Source organism: Centruroides vittatus, unplaced genomic scaffold (genome assembly GCF_030686945.1).
Source record: "Centruroides vittatus isolate TY-2023 unplaced genomic scaffold, ASM3068694v2 contig_884, whole genome shotgun sequence".
NCBI lineage: Eukaryota > Metazoa > Arthropoda > Arachnida > Scorpiones > Buthidae > Centruroides > Centruroides vittatus.
In genome coordinates this window covers 692,086-714,811 of record NW_027122576.1, presented here as the reverse complement: position 1 = coordinate 714,811, position 22,726 = coordinate 692,086, and the positions used below count along the sequence as shown (strand labels likewise).

At 28.3% G+C, this 22,726-nt stretch overlaps 1 protein-coding gene across 1 annotated transcript in view; it reads right to left on the bottom strand.

Annotated features, from left to right (window-relative positions):
- Window positions 1–22,726, bottom strand: part of LOC136983642 (heterogeneous nuclear ribonucleoprotein U-like protein 1) — a 57,155-nt gene that overhangs the window by 6,903 nt on the left and 27,526 nt on the right. The window contains exons 3-11 of the mRNA XM_067280442.1: window positions 20,680–20,761; window positions 20,402–20,490; window positions 20,178–20,317; window positions 17,527–17,626; window positions 17,306–17,418; window positions 15,644–15,799; window positions 11,933–12,049; window positions 5,346–5,468; window positions 4,329–4,457 (exon numbers count right to left, since the gene is read on the bottom strand). Of these exons, the coding sequence (XP_067136543.1) occupies window positions 4,329–4,457; window positions 5,346–5,468; window positions 11,933–12,049; window positions 15,644–15,799; window positions 17,306–17,418; window positions 17,527–17,626; window positions 20,178–20,317; window positions 20,402–20,490; window positions 20,680–20,761 (1,049 nt within the window). The remainder of the gene's footprint in view (window positions 1–4,328; window positions 4,458–5,345; window positions 5,469–11,932; window positions 12,050–15,643; window positions 15,800–17,305; window positions 17,419–17,526; window positions 17,627–20,177; window positions 20,318–20,401; window positions 20,491–20,679; window positions 20,762–22,726) is intronic.

The window sequence follows — 22,726 nt, the reverse complement described above, 5'->3', positions numbered from 1 at the left end:
TTCTAGATGCTCTAGAAAAAATACAAACTAACAGATATTTGCTGGAGTTGGGTATGTAATTTATTATTACTATGTCCAGCTATAGTAAAGTGTTAAATGTAAAGTCAAGTTTACCAGTGCATTTTATTGTATTGTTTTTGTATTATGTGTAACTTCAAATGAAAATAAATATGTGGAGAAAATTTTTCAGTTCTTTCTCCACTGGAGAAACATGTTTAAAGCCAGGAAAAACTCTGGGGAGAGAATCATTCTTTTGTAAACAAGACAATAAAAAAGAAATTATCTTTTTGCTGACCTCCAGCTTTAAACTTTTTGAAACAAAAGGGGCTATTTCTATCCATCAAATTTTCTAGTATTACACAAACATGTGCATAATAATTAATAAATAAATATGATGTAAAACAGCTGTTACATGCTGTTAAAATTTACTAGTTGGGTTAATAATAAGTAATTACACAATCTATAAAGATATTTAAGTAGATAAATGCAAAAACTATATACAGAAAAAATTCTTAACAAGTCTCAAATCTATGACCTGCTTGTTGAAATTCAGAATCAACAAACTAGACAACTCAGCCATCACCACTTCTTGCTTAGTGTTTACATTTTACTTTATTTAAACACCATAATTGATTTTTTTTTCTGGTTTTTTTTTTGTGGAAACAAAATATTTTGCAGAAAAGAAGAGTTTCAGTATGTTTATCAAGAAAACAATCTCTCTAAAAATACACACATTCCATAAGAAGTGGCATTGGTAATTCCCAACCTTCCCGTTAGTTTTTATTCTTTTTTTAATAAACCAAGATCACTTTCGTTACCCAAGTGTTATGTTCCATTCAATCCAACATTGCACATGTCTTTGCACAGGCACAAAAAGGAACTGAACATTTTTGTTTACCATCACTGTAAGCTATAGTAAAAACTACCCTGTTAGTTTATTGTATTAAACTAGATAAGTAATGCTGTATCAGCGTGTAGTTGGAACGAAGCTGCTCGCACCTTTATTTTCTAGATTATGAGGGAAAAAAGAAACAAAGAATCATTCATTCTCAACAATATATTTGGATATTTAATTGGATCATTTAAAGGTACAAATATAAGGTCAGAATAAGCCATTAATTAATTGCTATGACAACGTCTCATGAAATTCTGTCTATCACAATGGGCCTTGGACTTACAGATTGACTCGTAGTGATCTTTATTGTAACTCTTTAAAAATACTTTATTTTTTTCACTCGACTCAATGTAACATAGATAAGACCGATAGCTGTCTCTTTTTCCCCTATATCTATTTTGATTTTTGGAAGAGTTAATCCCTGTGATTTATGTATAGTCATCGAGTATGCGAGGATAAATAGGCTCGATTTCTTGTTGTCAGTGTGTTCAGATCGGTATCAGAGAAATCACCCGAAGCTAGATGTTGTAAGATATCTGTGAAGGAACTATCTGCACTATTTTGTCTATGAGAATTACAAAGTTCAATGAACTTCTCAAAAGAATCAAATGCAAATGTAATGTAATGTCCCAACAAGGTTCGTACCTTGTTGGAACATTACATTGTAAAAAACACTCAAGGAGAGAGGAGTATCTTTAACAGGAGGAAGCTGATGAAAATCACCAAACAAATATACCAAATGGCTCATCTTTCTCGGGGTTTATCTCCCTCAATCTTCTCTCGATCATGTAAAGCATTCTTGCACCAATCATTGACATTTCATTGATGATGATGAATTTGAGCGACTTCATCTCAATCTGGAATCTCTGTGCAGCTTTTCCATTTAGAGATTGAAATTTCATACTAACGATAGGAAGAGAGAATGGATCGTAAAGCCATCAATATTGATCAATGCTGCTCCACATTTTAAAAAGAAAACTTTTTCAAGTTTATTATTCTATAAAGATTCTTTATATTTCTTGTTGTGTATCTAGTTAGCGATAACATTTACCTTTCAAAATTACCGTTTTAATGCTTGTCATATTTCCCGACCACTAGATGACGCTTCTGCACGTGCGTGCAGGAAGCGACTAACACTTGACTTCATGCATTCCTTGTCAACAAAATAACTCTAAAATGAGTTGTCCGATCTTGATGAAATTTTCTTGGATGACTCACATCACTCAAGGATGAACTGATTAAAATTTCAACTCTCAAAAATGATCCATACTGAAGAAAAACCCTATCTCCAGTTCTACAAAAACGGATCATTTTTGAAAGTTGAAATTTTAATCAGTTCATCCTTGAGTGATGATGAGTCATCCAAGAAAATTTCATCAAGATCAGACAACTCATTCCAGAGTTATTTTGTTGACAAGGAATGCACAAAGTCAAGTATTAGTCGTCACTACGTCCCGACAATTAAATTTTATAATAAATTTATTTTTTAAAATATTTGATTTGCTTTTGTGGAGCGTGCTATCAGATAGGCTTGACCGGTCTTGTTACTTTTTTAGCCCCAAACTTCAATGGTTTTCATATGTATAAAAAACAATAATCCTTTGTACTGCCACCGAAATGCAATTAACTTAACTATTTATTGTCAAAGTTATTTGCTTTTGTATGACACTATACATGCATTAATAAGAAGTGTACAGTAGGATACACAGTATTTATCAGGTCAGTCCATAAGTCCATGTGCATTTTTATGACCTTGAGAAAAATCTTGTTTTGCTGTTAAAAATGTCAGTCTAATGTGATAATTTTTACACTGAAGTGTTAAATTGGATCTCATTCATATAATACTGTTCAGAATTGTGAACATTTCAGTTGTTTATTTTCGTTAAAATGGAAGTAACCAACCAATACAAAAGACATGTTTTATACTTTTTATTTTTAAGTGGTGAGAATGCTACAAATGCAGCCAAAAAAATAAATACTGTAAATAATCAAATCGTAATTAGTGCAAGGACTGCGCAGAAGTGGTTTGAAAGATTTAGAAACAATGATTTTAGTGTGGAGGATAAGGCTCGTACTGGAAGACCCGTTGACTTTGATAATGATGCTCTCTCTGCACTAGTTGAAGCAGAACCATCTTTAACAGATGATGAAATTGCGGAACATTTAAATTCATACCATGGAACTGTTCATAGACACCTACAACAAATCGGAAAAGTTTCAAAGCTAGGAAAATGGATACCACATGAACTGTCAATAGCTAACTGACAACGTGTAAACATTTGCACGTCTTTTATCCCGTATTGCTTTAGAACCTTTTTTTGGTAGGCTGGTTACCGGAGACAAAAAAATAGATCCTCTATAATAATGTGACGAGAAAAAGACAACAGATGGATCACAACAAGCAGCCAAAACAGACTCCAAAAGGTGGGTTGCATCCAAAAAAAAATTCTTTTGTCTGTTTGGTGGGATATGTCAGGTGTAATTCAGTTTGAGCTGTTAGAACCTAATCAAACAATTACAGCTCAAATGTATTGTGAGCAATTAGAGCGTTTAAATGAAAAATTGAAAAAAAATCAACCGTCGTTAGTGAACAGAAAGCAGGTTCTCTTGCAGCATGACAATGCCAGACAACACGCTGCAAAAATAACTGTACAGAAACTTGAAAGCTACAACTGGGAAATTTTACCTCATCCACTATATTCGCCAGATATTGCTCCCAGTGATTATCATCTTTTTCGCAGTTTGCAGAATTTTTTAAAAGGATGGAGAAACAATGTAAAAAAGGCTATTTCTGAATATTTTGATTCAAAACCGAAATCATTTTATGAAGACGGGATTAAAAAGCTACTATCAAGATGGCAAGAAATTGTACAAAATAATGGTGAATACATTATAGATTGAAATAAAATTTAATTAAAATTTTTTGCTGCTTTTTTTGTATATAAAAATACGCATGAACTTGTGGACTGACCTGATACAATAATTAATGTTGTTTCACACACACATGTGCCAAGAGATCAGTTGCCAGTACGACTTGGTCTTTCGAAATATGGTAATTCAATAAGGCATAGACTCACTTATAATGCAAAATGACATTTTGTACTCAGAAACTCACATATGTAAGTATTTAATATTTTAAATAAGAAATTCATATATTAAATGCTAAAATTATATATTCAAAATCTATATTTAAATAGCACATTCACGATATAAAATAAATTGCTACAATCTTAAAATTTTTGGTTAATTGCCAAATTATATTTAACACTTTATAAGTCAATAACAAAAAGAAGTAACATTTATCTCTTGTAAATGATTGAAACATAAAAAAAATCAATTAACATTAAAATAAACAAATGAATAAAAAAATAGAAGCAATAGATACTATATCATAGATTTAAAATGTTTTTAATTAAATAAATAAAATTCATACTTGATCTAATATATAATTACGAAGTTCACGAGATCCCATTTCTAATAATTTGTTCAGACATTTTGTCGATTTTTGAATTAAAACGTCCCATCGTCCGGCGTAATTTCTTTTTCTAGGTAAACCCATTACCTTGAGAAAAATGTTAAAAAATTACTCTGAAATTATCATTGTCATCACTATTAAAATTATTATTTCAATTGACTAAATTTAATTTAAATGTGTGATAATTTTATGCCAAGCCAAGTTTGTTACAATATTTTTGTATTAATCCTTTTATTGCAATTACAACAAGTTTACAAAAGTTTTTTTAATTAGATATACTCATGTTTATGAAATTATTTGAGTGTTGTATTGAATAACAATATAAATCTGTAAATTGTTTCCCCCGTTGTCTTGACGAACAGGAATACGAATGATTTTTGTTCACCAGCTTGGCATCTAATTATCAAAAAATTATGTATATATGAGGAGATAAGGAAAAAATATATGTAAATAAATTGTTTGAACAATTAAAATAAAATACTTTGATGGAGCATATAAAGTAAACAATACAAGAGGAGTTATGAGCATTTTCAAGTTATACTCTCATCTTCTGGCAAGATTATTCTAAAACAATCATGATATGATCCCTACTGAGCATTGTACCACGGTTATGTTTTAAAACTAGTTTGCCTGAAGATGAGAGTATAACTTTAAAATGTTCATAACATCCTCTTGTTTACTTTATGTGCTCCATCAAAACATTTGCTATTAAATTGTGTATATTAAGTGGAGCAGTAATTATATATAATTAATATAACACAGATAAATATTACAAGTTAATATATTGAAAGTTAACTTCATTATAAGTAGACAACAAAATTCCATTCATCAAATGCAAAATAATCCATTTATTAATGATTTGACAAAAGAATTTACGGCATAATACTCTACAATGTTAAATAATACAAAAAGATTGTTAAATAAAATGCATGCAAATACTCACATTAAGTGCAGAAGAAAAAGTTATCATCTTACCTTCATCTTATCAATTATACTATTTGTTCCTAATAGGTTGTATTTCTTATCAGGATGTAATGCAATGTAATTTACAGCCCATGTAGTTTTTCCAGCACCAGGTAAGCCACACATCATTATAATCTAAATACAAAAGGGTATCATGTTAATTTCTGCCATTCCTATTCATGTTTCCTTTCAGACATATAGTAAATCATGATATATTAAAGATATATACAAACATAAATAGAATAAAAATGTGTAAATGTATAAAGTCAGAAATGAAATGCTAGAGCCGATGTATCGAGTGACAGATTATAATCAAAGTGCACAAAACATGAGAATATGAAATAAGACCATTTTGCTTTTTTTGTGCTTAAATTTTGTTTTACAATGGAAAGGATGTGAATCGATGCTTTCTTAAATTTCTATTTATATCTAATAATTGTTGTTATGCAATATTTATACTATTTAAAAACAGTATTTTAATTTTTAATAATAATATAATATTAATGTAATTCTACCAGTAATTAAATTTCAAAAACAGTTTTTGAGACAGACGATACACTTTACATTTCTGCAAATTCTGAATATTTAAATTACATTCGCATAATGTTTTTTTTTTATTCTCGAAAGTTATTGTTACTGAAGTTTTCAGCATCAAATTTTATTGCTAAAAATAAATGTAACTTCTTTAATCATAATATATTTCATTATGACAATATTTAACATCATCAATCTTTCTATCATTGATAAGTCAAAGGTGCAATATATTTAATTAACAATGTATGGCTCTTATATCAGTCATTAATATATATATATATATATATTAATCTCCCTTACTCTTATTTTGATCCTAATCTATAATCACATATTTTTCCATAATCTTAAGTTTTATGGTATTTCGTTATAAATTTTGGCTTAACTCATGCTGAAAAATGTTAGTATTAGAATATTCAAATACATTCTGTAACACTTTCCAGATTGTAAACCATTGTAAGGTCCAAAATTCAAAACAAGTGATTTCTTTGCTAAGATTAATGAATAGATATAATAAAACAATGCTTTGTATCTTTAATGTTTTCTTAAAACAATTTAGATTTTGTATAATAATTGATTAAAACACTGTTTCATCTCTCTAAATGAACCATTATCAGTTTCTGTACTTAACAAAAATCTCTCTTCTCTTTTTCTACTTCCATTTTATTATTAGTTAATAACAATTTACAATTAAAATACTTAGATAATATGATATTTAGTTACAGAATAACATCGACGGTGATAAAATTCATTAAATTTATGTGCGCCACAGACATTTAAAATATAAACAAATTCAGGTTTGTTTATTTTAAAAACCCATTATCAATTTCAAAATGCAAATATGATTTGATAAAATCTTGGCATTAAAAAATATTTGAAAAGATATATGGTGAATACTCAGAAATCAAAAATGAAGGTGCATTTTCGAACATATTTGTGTCTGTGGGATCTAACACGATGATTCTTACAGATCCGACATGGTGAAGTTCGTTCTTCAAACGAAACATGTGAAGCATTTTCCTGATGTTTAAAAACACATGTTACATTTTCTACATGTTGATAACAAAAACACAACCTACTATGACAAACTATATAAAGATAAGACTCAGATTAAAAAGATGTAACTAGCTATCAATCTAATGTTTCTTATAAAATATCCTGTTTTGAAATATATTAGTACACATTAAAAACAAATGGAACAAGTTAACAAGACAAGCACATACTTTTCTGATGTTTCTCTTATTTAAATTTTATAACCAGACATATTGTGTACATATAAAACATATATTAATTCAAACTGATCTACATAAAGCTTTATTTATATAGTATATCAATATATATCTAATAATTTATCTAATGTTAATAGTTAACTCTCAATAATACAATTAAAGATTTAGTAAATGAAGAGTAAACAAAATAATGTGTGTTGCTATTCTTTTAAATAAACATTACTTTGCAAATAAAGTCATCATTGTAACTGCATTCAGAAAAACTCTTTAATGTTTGACATCTGAACAAAATATACCAAACATCAACTATTTGTATGGGGAAACTTGTTTAAATTTTGACAAACATAAATGCTACTGTATCAGAGCCAACTGATATACAAAAAACATCCCAAAAATGGTTCTGGCCCTATAGATCTATCCTCAGAGGTCCCAAACCGAGCCTATCCGTAGTCTAAAAGTTATTAAATGTTGTTATTTAATTTTCTCCACGCTGTCCTCAAATTTCGACCACTTTTAACTACGATAGAAGGCCGAAACTTTGAGGATGTACCAACCATAAGTCTGACAATGATGCATTTCGGAATGGAAATGACACCAAACATAGAATTTAATCATGTGTTTATGTACTGTATATTGGCAGGGTGAGTCACCCTATCATCATCACTAATTCCCAATCTCCAAAAATGTGACAAATAAAAGCATTTTTTAAAATATATTAAAATTATTTTTATACTAAGTATCCAAAAACTGCACTACGGGCCCTAAAATTTTTGAATATTTTTTACCAATCAACAAACAAACACCACTTCATTGGAGCTAACAAGTAAGCTTGAAAGGAGTAATAATTCTTTTTACTTCTTTGTTCTTTTTACATTTCTGTGTATATATTGTCTACTTGGACTTTGTTTATTAATAGGGCATCATTATAGTGTTTATTTACAACTACTGTGTTATTTTTAATTATTTTTCTTTTTCTTAAACATATTTTGAAGTACAAATATAAACATTCAAACTTGATAGTTATATATTAAAGCCAAATGATTTCTGGATTATATTGGGTTATATTACTACTACTACTATTATTAATTAAATTTTAAGTAATTTGGAACTAGAGGCAGTTGTTAAACACCATCTCTTGTCAAATTTAATAATTATAATTAAATTAATATTTTAATAATTAATTTAGAAGGTTCTGAAAGAAAAAATTGGCCCGAAATAGGACTCAGAACCCATAACTCCCATTTACTGTGCAGTTGCATTGCCAATTACACTACCCGAACTTTCATCCAATCTTACTTCCAAAACCAACCAGTATTAATTTAGATATAACTATACTCGATTACTTACAAATACTTACAATCTAACTATTAATAGTAGTAGTAGTAGTAGTATAACCCAATATAATCTGGCAATCTTTTGGCTTTAATATTTTGAAGTAGTTTTTTAATTGTTATATATAAATTTTTCATTGAAAATAAAATTATTTTTATGATAATTTAGTACTTAAAGTAAAAAAATATAATTAGGTACTAAATTGCTTTAATTTGTACACTAATTTTAATAAATTTATTTGTATTTATTTAAACTCTTAATTTATGAACTATTTCATAGATATTTTTCACTAAAAGTCTTAAGTCATTCTCTTAAGCTTGCTTTGATAAATTATTCCTGATAAAATAACATTTTCACTAAATATTATCTTACATTATTAATCAAAGAAATAAATTTTTATGTATGGAGGTCTAAATAAATTGAAATGGAAAAAAACAAAATTTGCAAATTTGTGAATATTTGTACAAAGATCAATTTTGTTTGTCTGAAGAAAACTATTAATGTATATAAATATTTTAATTTCTGCTACATCCAACATAATATACAAATTTCTTCTAGTTTACCAATGTACCATTTTATATGTTTAAAATATTTGAATTGTGTATTTATTGATATATTTAACTCTACATTAGCTCAAAACTTCATCAGTGCAACATTATGATGTTCTTCATATACAATAAATTTATTTTCTATGCAGTCAACAATTCTTAACTGTTTATGTATTAATCCCATAACAAATTAATATGCAATAATTTGACAATATAATATTTCTTTGTTCTGTTGTTTTATTGTAATCACTTTGAGACTTGTCTATATTAACTACTGAATAATGTTAGATGGGCATGTAAATAAGACTACAATTAATGGAATTTCTGGTTTTATTAACTAATACTAAATGGACATGTAATCAACTATTACTATTTAAAGTAATGGTTAAAACCTATAATGATTGCACATTAGATGCATAATGAGGCAAACAGCACCAAAAAAAGCTTAAAAATACCTGTTCATCTGACAATAACGGTAACTATAATTAAAACTTTCCTATAAGCACTTTGCTTATTGTAAACAGTTTTAATTGTTTAAACTTATATGCTTTGGGACATGCATTCTGATAACATTAAGTAACTAATAACAATATCTGTGATTACAATAAGTGAATGTTATTGTATTTATAAATTTGCATTAAATATATTACAATTGCTGAAAATCAAACACCAGCAATCGGACAAAAATTGTTAGAAAATACAAATGGCAATAACTCCAAACATTAGCAAGGTTGCGGCCAAAGTTTTCATCTCTAAAATGTGAACGTAGAGTGCCACTTAAATGTCAAGTGCCGTTGTCTTCTATGTTTTAGAGATGAAAACTTTGGCTGCAACCTCACTATTTAAATAAATATATTAAAATCTTGACATATTAAAATTTCTACATCTAAAATCTCAAACACAAGCCACAGATGGCATGCAAACAATACGAAATATATATTTTGTTAAAATTATTTATATTTTTTCTTAATAATATACTTTATGCAAATTGACACAAAACAGCAACAAGATTGATATCATCTGATGCAATGACAGACCATTCCATACAAGCCAAACAAAACATGCAAAAACACGATTTTCATACTAAAAACATTGATTTCAATGGCTTTCGAAATAATTAAATTTTAGTATAGATATCTAAAAGTGGAGAAGAATTCAGTACTATTAAGTACTAATACAACTCATAGTTTTGAAATTTGATATTCTATAACCCATTATGAGATATCAATACTAGTAAATTTTGAAATTTGATTATCGTAAAAGGAGGATTATCTATGATATTTAAAACTGACACATTACTGATAAGCTGTTTTGTTTTATCATTCCAATGGTCAAATTAATTTGTCAATGGAATGATAAAGCAAAACAGCTGAAATTTTTAACAACAATCAAGTTAGAATTTAGCTTATATAATTATTTTTCAACTTTTCTCTTAGTCAAATGGTTTTGCATCAAACAAGATAGCATTGTATTCTGTTCAAGTAATTGTTTAAATATAATTAAATATTTATGTATTAATTTGTTTAAATTAGAAAGTTCAATCTGAATTTTTGTTTTATATTTGTTTACTATAAAAATAAAAAATTTATTTGCTATTGATAGATATTTAGAAACATATCATGATATGCTTATGGATTTTAAATAAATAAATTCAGGGTTCATAGTCCAACAATCATCAAACACGATTTCAAAGAAGAGAGAGAAATAAATTCAAATTAGATGAATTAGATACTGCTTAAATATTAATAATTTGCATATAAAATAAAAATTAGAATTGTGAAATAATTATATTGTATTATTTACATTTTTGAATTTAAAAATATACAGTTTTAATAATATTTTTCAAAATCCTTAAAAATTAACTGAATTGAAACGAAAGTCTAATGCTGTATTTACACATGCATTGATTTACTGGAGCCAGTGACTTTTGGCACACAAATAAACAATTTTTATATGTGCATACTAGTGTCACAAGTGGCATCATTGTCATTCAAAGATAAAAAAAAAGTCAAAAATTACCATCTTTTAATGTGACTAATAAGAATTTGTTGAATTAATTTGATTAAAAAATGAACAGAAGAAGGACTTCGGGAGAGATTGTAAAAGTTTTAGAATACAAAAATATTCACATTTATGGGATGATATGTCTGATGTTCAGAAAAGATAAGAAATGTGTGAGAACACATACCTAAATATAGTAGAAATTCTCAACACTGATGATTTTGGCACTTAAGTAAAAGCAAAAATAAGGTCTCTAAAAAATATCCAACTCCACTTTTTCTTTCATTCAATAATCTTATAAAAATTTTACATGCATTGTGACCAAGTTCACAAAACATTCTGTAATTGCAGCAACAAAATATGAATGTTCTGATGTACCAAGCACTTGAAAAATGAAACCAGCAAAGAAAATTTAATAGTCATCTTTAAACAGTAATTGGAGTGAAAGTTTTACTAGCAAGACAATTTGCACCAGAAAATCCACACACATGTAAACTCAGAAGTTTGAATTCATAATCTAAGCTATATTATCAGAAGAATCATTGAAAAGTGTCAAATTTATTTTTGTTTAAAGACAGCTAAAAATATTTGTTGAGATTAATATTCTTTTTAAAAAATTATAAACATAGTTAATAAATATTATATAATAAACAATACATTAAACCCATTAGACATTATTATTAATAAATATATTGTTAAAAAAATAAAATTTAGAAACTAAAACTTGAATTGGATTCAACCATCCTTGTATTTGCTTAAAAAAAATTAGGAGTTTAGCACTTATAATGTGATTATGTAGAATATTTGAATATGTTAAAATTTTAATTAAAAATTGTTATTGATAAATTTAATAATACATAAGCTGGTTGTATTTCAACTCATGTTAATCATGCATATGACTAAATGTTTTATAGTTTAAAAAACAAAATTTATAATATATAAAATTCCAATACTTAACCTCACAATCTTCCTTTTTAGTTGGGGGAAGAGTACCTCTTTCTAACCATGCTGCTGGTGCACAACTAATAAATGTGTAATTTTCATATCCAGGACATAATGGAAAAAGAGGTTCAGGCTAAATTAAAAAACATATGTATATCAAAAACTCAAAATTAATTAATTATAAATTGAAAATGTTAAATATAATACTTTAAACTGTGTCTTATGATATTAGTTTAGAGTGACTTTAAAATCAGAAATATGACTATAGAGAATTTCTTTGAATGGAAAAAAAATTCTCTAAAGCAGTACTTCTCAAACTGGATATGTGAATTAACAGTTATATTTTAGTTTCTGTAGATGATTCATGCCAACAGCAATAATTAATGTAGTAAGAAAAAATTAATATCAATTAGATCTGATTTATGTAAAATTACTTTGTCTTAAAATGTTTATTTATATTTAACTATAAGTTTCTTTTGCTTTTTTTTAATAAAAAGTTTCTTTATGTTTTCATACATACACATGTAAATGTTGTGTTTGTTTTGAATTGTTATAATTTCAAATGTAAAGACAAAAACAAAATGAAAGTTTAAAATGATGCCAAATATGAACCATAACTACCTATATATATATATATATATTGCTATATACCTATATACACAGTCAAACTTGGCTAATTGGAAGTTCAAAGGCAGTGCAAAGTAATTTGAATTATCCAATTTTATTGATAATTATTAAATAATACAGATATAGTGTACTTACTTTGTTGTCAGATTTTCTTGTTAAACTTAACACTGAGCAAAAAACAAAAGCAAAACTGATTTAGACTGCAAAGTGAAAAGTGATTGCAAATTTTGAGCAACTAACCATTTATAAACAAGAGGAAAAAAAATCATAAGTAAAAACAAAACACTTCCCACATTGTTTTTAACCACTGTTGTATATTTGTTACAAATACGAAAGATATTTTAAAAAGATAATGCTGGGTGAGAGAAAGGTTAGAAGATGTGAATCGTAAAAATATCATGCTAATTTTGACCTCTATTCTGTTGTGTCATGATTTTATAACCACTAGAAACATTTGACAACCAAGGGAACTGATTAGTGGCAATATCTTATTCTTTTTATTCCTTTTTCTACTTCGTTAATTACCTTGACTTTTCTCTCCAAAGTTAAAGCATTATCGTATGATCCAGGCTTCGATGCAATACAATACAGTAAAAAAACTTCAATACATTGCTATTCCAAACTACTGTACAGTAAAGACTTTAACACAGACAAATGCAAAACCACGATAGTTGGTAGGAATGCACCACTCATCAAGAAGCTTACACTTCGAATAGGTGCTCATAGAATAAAGCAAACAATGAAAATTAGGTGTTATCCTTGACGAGTGACTTAACTTCACACCCCATATCAAATACATCATGGACGAAGCTAAAAAGGCCAACGCCCTCATTAGTATTGCTAGGAACACATGGGGCCTTGGTCCTAATGCTACTAAGCTTATTTACAGGGGTACAATTCAGCCAGCACTCCTCTATGACAAACAGGTCTGGGGCCATGTGGCCGCCAAAGTCCATAACCACAAAAAACTGTTATCTGTTCAAAGGATTGCAGATCTCTGCATCTGTAAGGCTTATAGGACTGCACCCACTTAGAAACTAAATGCATTATTTGGCAGGAAAATCTTGTCACCTTACCCTGGCGAGATTATAGCGACTCGAATGTCGACAATATGATTAGAGTAGGTAAGATTCTTCCTAGTTTGACCTTGAACGATGATAGCAAAAAATTCAGCATAGAAAAAATACCCTATCGACTTACAATTACCACCCCTCCCATCAGCTTGCCCCTCATGTTTACTTCAAAGATCCAAATGATCATCCCATGTTTAGAATTTACACTGACGGTTCCAAGATGGGTGATGATGTGAGTGCCGCTTTTGTAGTTTACTCCGACTTAGGCCAAAAGCTTTACAACGCATGGTTCCGTCTAGGTTCACAATGCTCAATAGCACAGACAGAAACTTTAGCTATTTATATGAACTTAATTCACATTAGGCATAGGAAGGACAAAAGACACTACTTACAGAATTCCAAGAAAACAGATATTATGAAATGGTAAAACCCTAGAAATTTTTGAAATATAAGACTACTACTGCTTTGAATTATTCAAAAATTAGTAAAAATCTTTGAATTAAACAGGTAATTAAATTACATGTAATAGGATACTCAAGGAAAATTTGAATTATCCAAAAGTTCAAATTAAACAAGTTTGACCTATTTGTGTATATAAATATTTATTTCTTTATTTTCTCATTTTGGATTCTTTCCACCTCATAGATACTAAATGGGCCTTTTCTCCAGGCCCACTGTAGGTTTGGATATGCTCACAATGGAATGAAGAGGACAGGCTACAAGCCTGACACATCAGGGACAGACTACACATGAAAAATTTCTAGAGTTCTTCCTACCCAGCTTTTATCCTGGATTCTCCAGAGTGGTAGGTTGAACAAACTACAACTTAATGTTCTCTCACCTGATTATACAATATGCCATTTTCATTGTGCAATGGAATGGGATGTCCATCTATAATATTATGTATAATCCATATATTTTGTATCAATTAGATAGATTAGACTAAAAAAAAAACACACCTTATAAATTTACTAAATAATAACGCTTTCAATCAGTTTAACTGATCTTCTTCAGTTATGATACAATTGAACGTGAAAATAAAACGTAAATACGAAAATTTAAAAATAAACGATTAACAAAAATTCTAAAATGAAATAAATAAATAAGCAAAATTGTGGTTGAAATTCATAAATTAATAACCACAGAAATAAAATAAACAATAAAAAGTAAAAACAAACAAATAAATCTCTTAATAAAATTAACTTTCATAAAAGGACCGCCCTTGCGGTAGCCAAGCTGTCTGTGTCTCTATGGTTGACACAACCAGATACTTGTGTGCTTTAAAAATCTCCAATTTTTCCAGATATCTCATAGTGTGTATATTAAATATGGGTCTGATAATGGTTGCCTGGTCCCATTGTACTTGTATGTCCTATCTTTTAAAGGTGTGTTTTTTGATTGTGTATAATGAGGCTATTATTTAATCAGGATGCATTTAATGTTTTAATATAATTTTTATACATAATTTGTAAGTGTAATAATAAATTCAATTGTAAAATAAGAAAACACTTATAATTAGAAAACTGTTCAAGGCTCCAAATAAATGGTTTAATGACTTTAAAAGGTTTACTTCAAGCAATGATTGATATGCAAATTGTTATTTTGGTAGGATTGTTCAATTCACACTTTAAAAGAAATCATTTGATCATTTTACATGACAAAAGTTATACAGGAAATGGACTTAACAGATGCACTGAAAATATGCAATTAAGTTGAAAACATAAAATAAGAAATTTGACTGAAAGTAAAGATCCTTTTAATACTGTAAAATTACCCTTTTGACTTTAAATGTGAACAAGGAAAATAATGTATTTTAATACATAAAATTAATTTTAAGAAATAAATTAAGAAGTAAACAATAGATGGCATTGAAACCTGTGTCATGAACTAAATGTAACCAACTCATTATTATATATAAAACAGTAAATATATACAAAAACTTGAAGAAATTTTACAAATAATAATTTTGTTAATTTTAAGAAAATTCTATCATCTTTTATAAGTCCATTTTAAATAAACAAACTTACCAACTGACCAAAATTGACAAAAAATTCACAATTTTTTGTAAGAACATGAGGATAAAGTGCTTGTTCTCCAATCTGTTCCCTTTGTATTCTATATGCAATTCCTAAATGTCTTCCATTCTTGGCATAACTAATTTCAATTGGATTAGCATCTGCATTCTACAAAATAATAATTTGTAAAATTGAAAAATATCTTAATATTTTCAATATCTTAGTTCATTTATAATACTAAATAAATTTCTATTTAGAGGATTATAAGTAAAGAAAATAATTACTACAATCCAAAGCTTAAAATTCACACATTAATTATTATTCTGTTTTACTTGTTAATTTACATTAACTCTAATAATTAAATGCTTTCAGATTAATCAGTCCAATCTCAAAACATTCATTTACAAGCAAAATTCTAGAGTCAAATGTAAAAATATCATAGATTATTGCTAAAGAGACAGGTAGTTTAGTGAGACTTGTTTTTCTTAATATTTCACCAAATTTGCCACATTTTCATTTGTATAACTTGCAAAAAATTGATAGAAAAAAATAATATTTTTACATAACCCACCACACAATACATCCTGCACCTACGGAGCAGCCACTACTCCACAGACACAAGTTCATAATTGCAATTTTAATATTGGCACATAATCCACTACCCCATACAAATTATCTTTTAAACACAGATAACTTGAAAGATATGTGAAAACATATTAACGATAATACTGTAATTTTATCTTTAATATCCTAGATTATTAAGTTTTTTCATCAGAGAAAGCTATTTCACTGAAGAAAAACACCTGTCCCAGGCAATCTCCAAACAGAAGGGGGAAAACACTAAAAATTTTTCCAAAACCATTTCCCTTGTTAAAATTCATTTTTTTTTTATATATATTGTGTTGTATCTTCTATTTCTATAGTACTTATGAACTGACAGTCACATATGGTGAAATTTTATTGAACTCGTATAAAAAGTTTTTTATACGTTCAAGATTAAATCCCGAGTGTGCCACCGCTCTAACATCTAGGGTTTTTAAAAAATGACATCAACACAACAATTCTAACATTGCAACAAAAGAAAAATGAATGTAGTCCATTTTTTCTCTATATTTCTTTTTATACTACTTCATAGTATGGTATATGGAGAGTACTTCTATTTCTCTTCATAAATAATCTATCTGTATATTTTGCTCATCTTTATTTTTGACTCTTCTAATGTAGTCTCATTTAAATATAAATAATTACAGTTTTAATAAAACTATACATATTTCTAATTTCTGCAGAAAGTTTCTGTTAAAAAAAATTTTACAAAAAATAATTGCTATTGAAAAAAAAAGGTCTTGTCATTCTGATTTATAAAAAAATAAATAATTAGCATAAGAAAACAATTGATATTTATTTTAATGTTTTCTTTCTTTACATTGTTTAATTTTACCTGATTTTGGTATCCATGAAACAATATTTTAATATATATAAATGTCCTTATATAAGTTGATTATATTTCACAGGATAATGCTTTTTTTTTTTAAATTAAAACATGCTTAGAGAAAAAAAATATAAAAGATTAACTACATCGTTTTTCAACAGGAAAAACAATTTACAGAAAAATTTTCCTGTAAATTGTAAAAGAAAATATTTTAAAATTTTATTTGTTGATATATAAATACTCACCAAATAACATGTGACTGTATCTCCCTGAATAAAAGGTGCTCCATAATCTTTGAATTTACAATTAGTCGAAGCTTTACCTGTTCCACCATAACCATATGAATCTGGTTCTTCACCTAAAAGTAAATTGTTAGAAAAAAAATTAACATAGAAAAATTATTTAAGAAATCGTTTATTAAATTTATAATCACATCCTTCAATACAATGGATTTATATAACCATACCAAGCTGCATGGAAGTTTTCTCTATTGACCAACCGGTACGAACAACATGAGGATTTATTTCTTCCGGAGGAAGATGACTTACATCAAGCTGTTGCATTACCTGAAATTTATGCAATTTGACATTTAATTGCATGTAATAAAACATATCTGAAAAATATCAAAAATGTAATAATATAATACTGTTATAAAGTTATAATAATAATAATTATTTCTCCATTATGCATTCTACTAAATTTATTTGATACTTCAAGTCTGTTTCTTTTCCTCCACATTTTTGATAGATAAGGAACAAATTCCATAATGCCAAATCTATATGAAAAAACCCTCTTTTTATAATAATATTTTCCACACTTTTGTGAGAGTCAGTAATTTGACAGATGCTGATCAACTTTTCATTTTTTATATTCACTGGTATATTGCTTTTTGTAAGCTTTATAGTCTCAAACATATCAGTGCTATTAGAAATAAGCACACATGCCAATTATAGTAACATGTAATAATGACCTGCAGTGAGACTATAACTTTTATTTGGAAAGGGTTTGATAAGTGTCATTACTACTTGTGTTGAAATAAAAGGGTTGTTGTAATTACTGTCAAACTTAGTTCTCTTTCTTGTATATATTATGAAATCCTGCATGTATGCAGACTTTGACTCACAAATCATGTGATATGTTATTCCAAATCACAGGAATAAAATGGTGTATTCATGTGGTGTATATATTATACCCAGCCAAGTCGTCTTTTGAAAAGAATAAGACTTTCGTCAGTTACAATATCTTTTTCGGGAGCATACACTGTCTTGATTTTAGTTGCTATTTTTTCATAATATAAAATTTAGGGTAAGAATGACTTTCACAATCATAGTCATCATTTATAAATTGCAGGTATTTTTTTATTTGACAAAATCTTCAATATGTTGATCTTTTACTAAAGAATTGAGCTGCAACCACTAAATTTGACTAATACATTTGTTCATCAGGTTTTCTTACAATGCTTTTTAGAATTTGTATTCCTAAAAATACTTTCATTTCATTTAACATTTTTAAGCACCGCTTTTGTTTTTCTAAGTCAGTCATTTCTCTCAGCTTCTGTTCGGTCTTTATATGTGTCTGTGCAACAATAAATTTGATCATATTGTTATCCACGTAACTCTCAAAATACTGTAAGATATTTTCATATTCATCAGAAACAATGAATTTCACTACTTTCCGTGAAAGGAGAAGCGGAGCATGGCAGATGCAAGGTATGGGATCATCCTCAATCCCTTTTACCCATTCTCTGGCATTAGGCAAAGTTTTTGTCACAAGCTTTCGCCATCTGAAGACACATTCACCATCATCTTCATTTCCACAATCAACCAAATTTTCATAAGTATCACTAGTATATTCCACATCACTCATCATGAATGTTAGGGAAAATAATAAATGTTTAAATAATGATTATTTCTGCAAAAGCCCTCCAATCAAAACAAAATATTTTGTGAACAACATGCCCCTTTTTGATTGAAACATATACTAAACACAAATCATAATACTAACAATTTGATTGTATTTACATACTGATAAATACGGAATGATTTTTGCAAAAAAATTTAGTAAATATTTTATCTTATAAAAAACAGTATTTTTATATATAATGCTAAGTAATTCATTATAATTGTAAAAAAACCAAATGTAATTATTCATTTCAGAAAGCAACAAGAACATTCATAATATATTCTAAGTACAGCCATCTATCGATCAAAATGTAAATTAATCAAATTGTTAGCAATTAAGAGAAGTAGTGAACAGTGAACGAATAAATTTGGTAAAATAAAATTGTGCATGGAAAATTTGGAGCATCAAAAAACTCGAGATTATAAAAAATGTACACTTTTATTTTTCTGAGTATATCTGGGAAAAATAAGGAAAAAGATTCATCTTTTTAATTAATAACATTTCAAAAAATAACAAAACATTATATAACTAGCAGATGAGCCCAGCATCGTTCAGGCAAAAAGTAACGATAGCGAAGATTAAGATTATTAGATTATAGCTCATCTTACCCATTTTTAGTGGGTACAAGAATTAGGTCCCCCCTCTTCCAAGACTAATTAGAGAATTTTTAGATGGGTCTAAACATGTGTTTGATTTCCCACAAAAATGCAAAGAAGTACATCTAAAATAGTACACTAGAAGCAGAGTTCTTGAGGGTTCTTAACCCTCTCCCTCTTCCCTTTGGGAGGGAATTTCAAAAAATCCCTTCTTATTGTGCAGTACATTCTCAAGATGAATGCTAACTATGTACCAAATTTCAACTTTCAACTCCTAACCGTCTGAACTCTGCACTTATCATCATCAACCCATCTTAATTATAAGATATTAATCTGAGATATTAATTTACAAAATAAATCAATTCAACTGTAAATCTACTCTCAACATAATACATTTAATTTCAAAAAACTATTTTTCAAAAAATATTAAATACTTAATATAAGAATATTATAAGAATTGTTGTACTCATTGCTCTCTAATAAAAAATGATGATTGTGACTGAGAATTCATATAAAGAGGTTTTTTTTGAAAAACTAATTATTTACAAAAATATTTCCTAGTTTATACAATAAAACAATTTTAATAATTAAATTAAAAATTATCATTAAATCATATTACCTTAACTTCGTAACACACTTTGCCTTGTAGTGCACCGTGTGTTGCACGAGCTCCCGCCCACATGAAAGCAAAACCTTCTGTAGTTAAAGGTTTTGCTGAAAACTGTGATTTATCAATGATCAAATTCAGATCAGAATTATCTGTAATCAAAATAATATTTTTAAAACTAAAAACAAAAAAAAAACAAACGCTTAAATTGGCCATTAAGTTTAAATTTTACTTACATAAATCTAAAGCTACCGAACTATCTTTATGTGCTTCAAACTGTTCTGTTCCACTTCTAGGCATATTTGAATTGAAACTATGATCAGGCCTTCAAAAAAAATTATATCATTGAAAAATTGAAAGCTTATCTTTAATAATTTTTAATTATCATACAGAAAAGATTATTTCTAAAAGAAAACTCTAAATTATATAGACATAAAAGAAACTTTCCATTTCCATAAAAATATTTACATAACATTTATTTTTGTTAAATATTAAATATTAAATAATTATTTACCACGATTGCTGTCCCCACTGATCTCTGACAGGAGATCGTGAACGAGATCTTTTACGTTTGTCTCCTCTTCTGTCATAATAGCCTAAAATAATTTGAACTCAATTTAAAACTTTGTATTTAAAATAAATACATATAGATGAACTATATTGAAAAATATAAAATGTTTCATCATAAATGAGATTAAACTTTCAACACTAATATAAAACAATAGAGTAGACTCCATACAATGCGGGAATATGTTTCGTGTTGTAGGAAATCGCATTATAGGGGTCATACATTATAAGACTAATTTATGCAAGTTGAACAAGTCCATAACGTTGATGAATTTGCTTTGTATTGGAAAAAAAAAAATGCCCAACAGTCTTATCTTTTGCAATGTATGTTCTATACATTGCAAAAGATAAGACTTCTGCTTCTGGTTTCAAGGCATCAAAAGACAGGATAACTTTACTTTTGGTTTCTAATGCAGCTGGAGAACATATAAATAAGCCAATGTTAATTAATCATACGTTAAATCCACATGTAATGAAAAATGTAAACAAATCAATGCTTCCTGTTCACTGGAGAGCTAATAACAAAGCATGGATTACATGCAAAATGTTTAAAAATTGGTTTTATAACTGTTTTGTACTGGAGGTCGAAAATTATTTACAACAAAAAAATTCTTTTTTAAACTGTTGGCTTCACTGTTCATATATAAACAACTGGTAAGTGTATACAGTAGAGCATTGTTTATCCAAAAGCCGATCAACAGAAACGTTGGTTAACCGAAAGCGTTCCAGTCGGCAAATTTAAATTTCTGCTAGTGTTGTGGCGCTGCAATCTTTGGCTATGTCTTGGGCTACTCCAATATTTTTTTTGTTGGTTTGTGTGTTTTAGCTATCAGCACTGGCACTTTTGTGTGGTGTTTTTCTGAGGACTGTGTGTTGGGACTAGGGACTGCAATTGCTGGATCCAGCACTAAGGATCTGCAAATACTCAATTAACTTTCTAAATAATGGCACAAAAGTCTGCATTGTTGCGTTGCTACGTGTGCTATCACTCGACGGCGAGAGCAACGTTGCCACTCAGTGCGGCACATGCTACACCCCCTCTCTACACCACACCGCCCGCCCTTTTACCTCTGCTGATCTAATTGCCAGTTGACTTTCTGCTCTAGCTAAATAAAGTGTCTTCGTGCTAAATAAAATAAGTAATTCCTCTCCTAGTCCTGGTGCATAATTCTAATTTACAGCCGGTTGTGACGTCAATGAATCATGTGACGGAATGATTTATGATTATTTGATGACCCTGACACCAACTAGCGTAGAGGCGGAAAGGGCCTTCTCGCAGCGAAATATATATGTAGTTCATTAAGAAGTAAGTTGGGAGACAACACCATCAATACCATTTGTTTCTTGAGATCCTACTTCCAGAAAAGTCCAAAAAATAACAGAAGTGATTGATTTAATTTTATTTAATCCTTTAAAATACTTTATTCAAGACAAGACTAATATTTTAAAATTCTTCTACTCTAATTCTACTAAGTAAGAGTTTTTAACTTTTATTCTAGTTAGTGGGCTAGGCTAGGCAATTTTATTTTGAAAATTAGTGAGAAACTGAGACTACCTAGTTAGTTAAATAGTTAATTAAATTAATGAGTATCAGTATCTTAGATATATGATGATATGAATGTATGTGATTCATGATTGTGATAATAATAACTAACTACTAGACTACTACTAATTACTAACACTAATAATTAAATTACTTATAAATAACTACAGACTGATATGTAGAGCCTATATAAGAAAACTGGTAAGACTGATAGCAACTTAGCCACTGATTATCCGTCCTTACATTATTATAATATATTAATATAAATTAATTAGTAGAATTACCTTTGCTATTATTTAACTTACATTATAATTATTATCTAACTAAACATTTAAAGTTAATTATCTCTATCTCAAGTGTTAAACCAAGTCAAAGTTAAGTTTACTACCTAAATGTGTAAGAAGTTTTACTGATTTATAGTGACCAGTCTAAATAATAAAAGTTTCTTAAG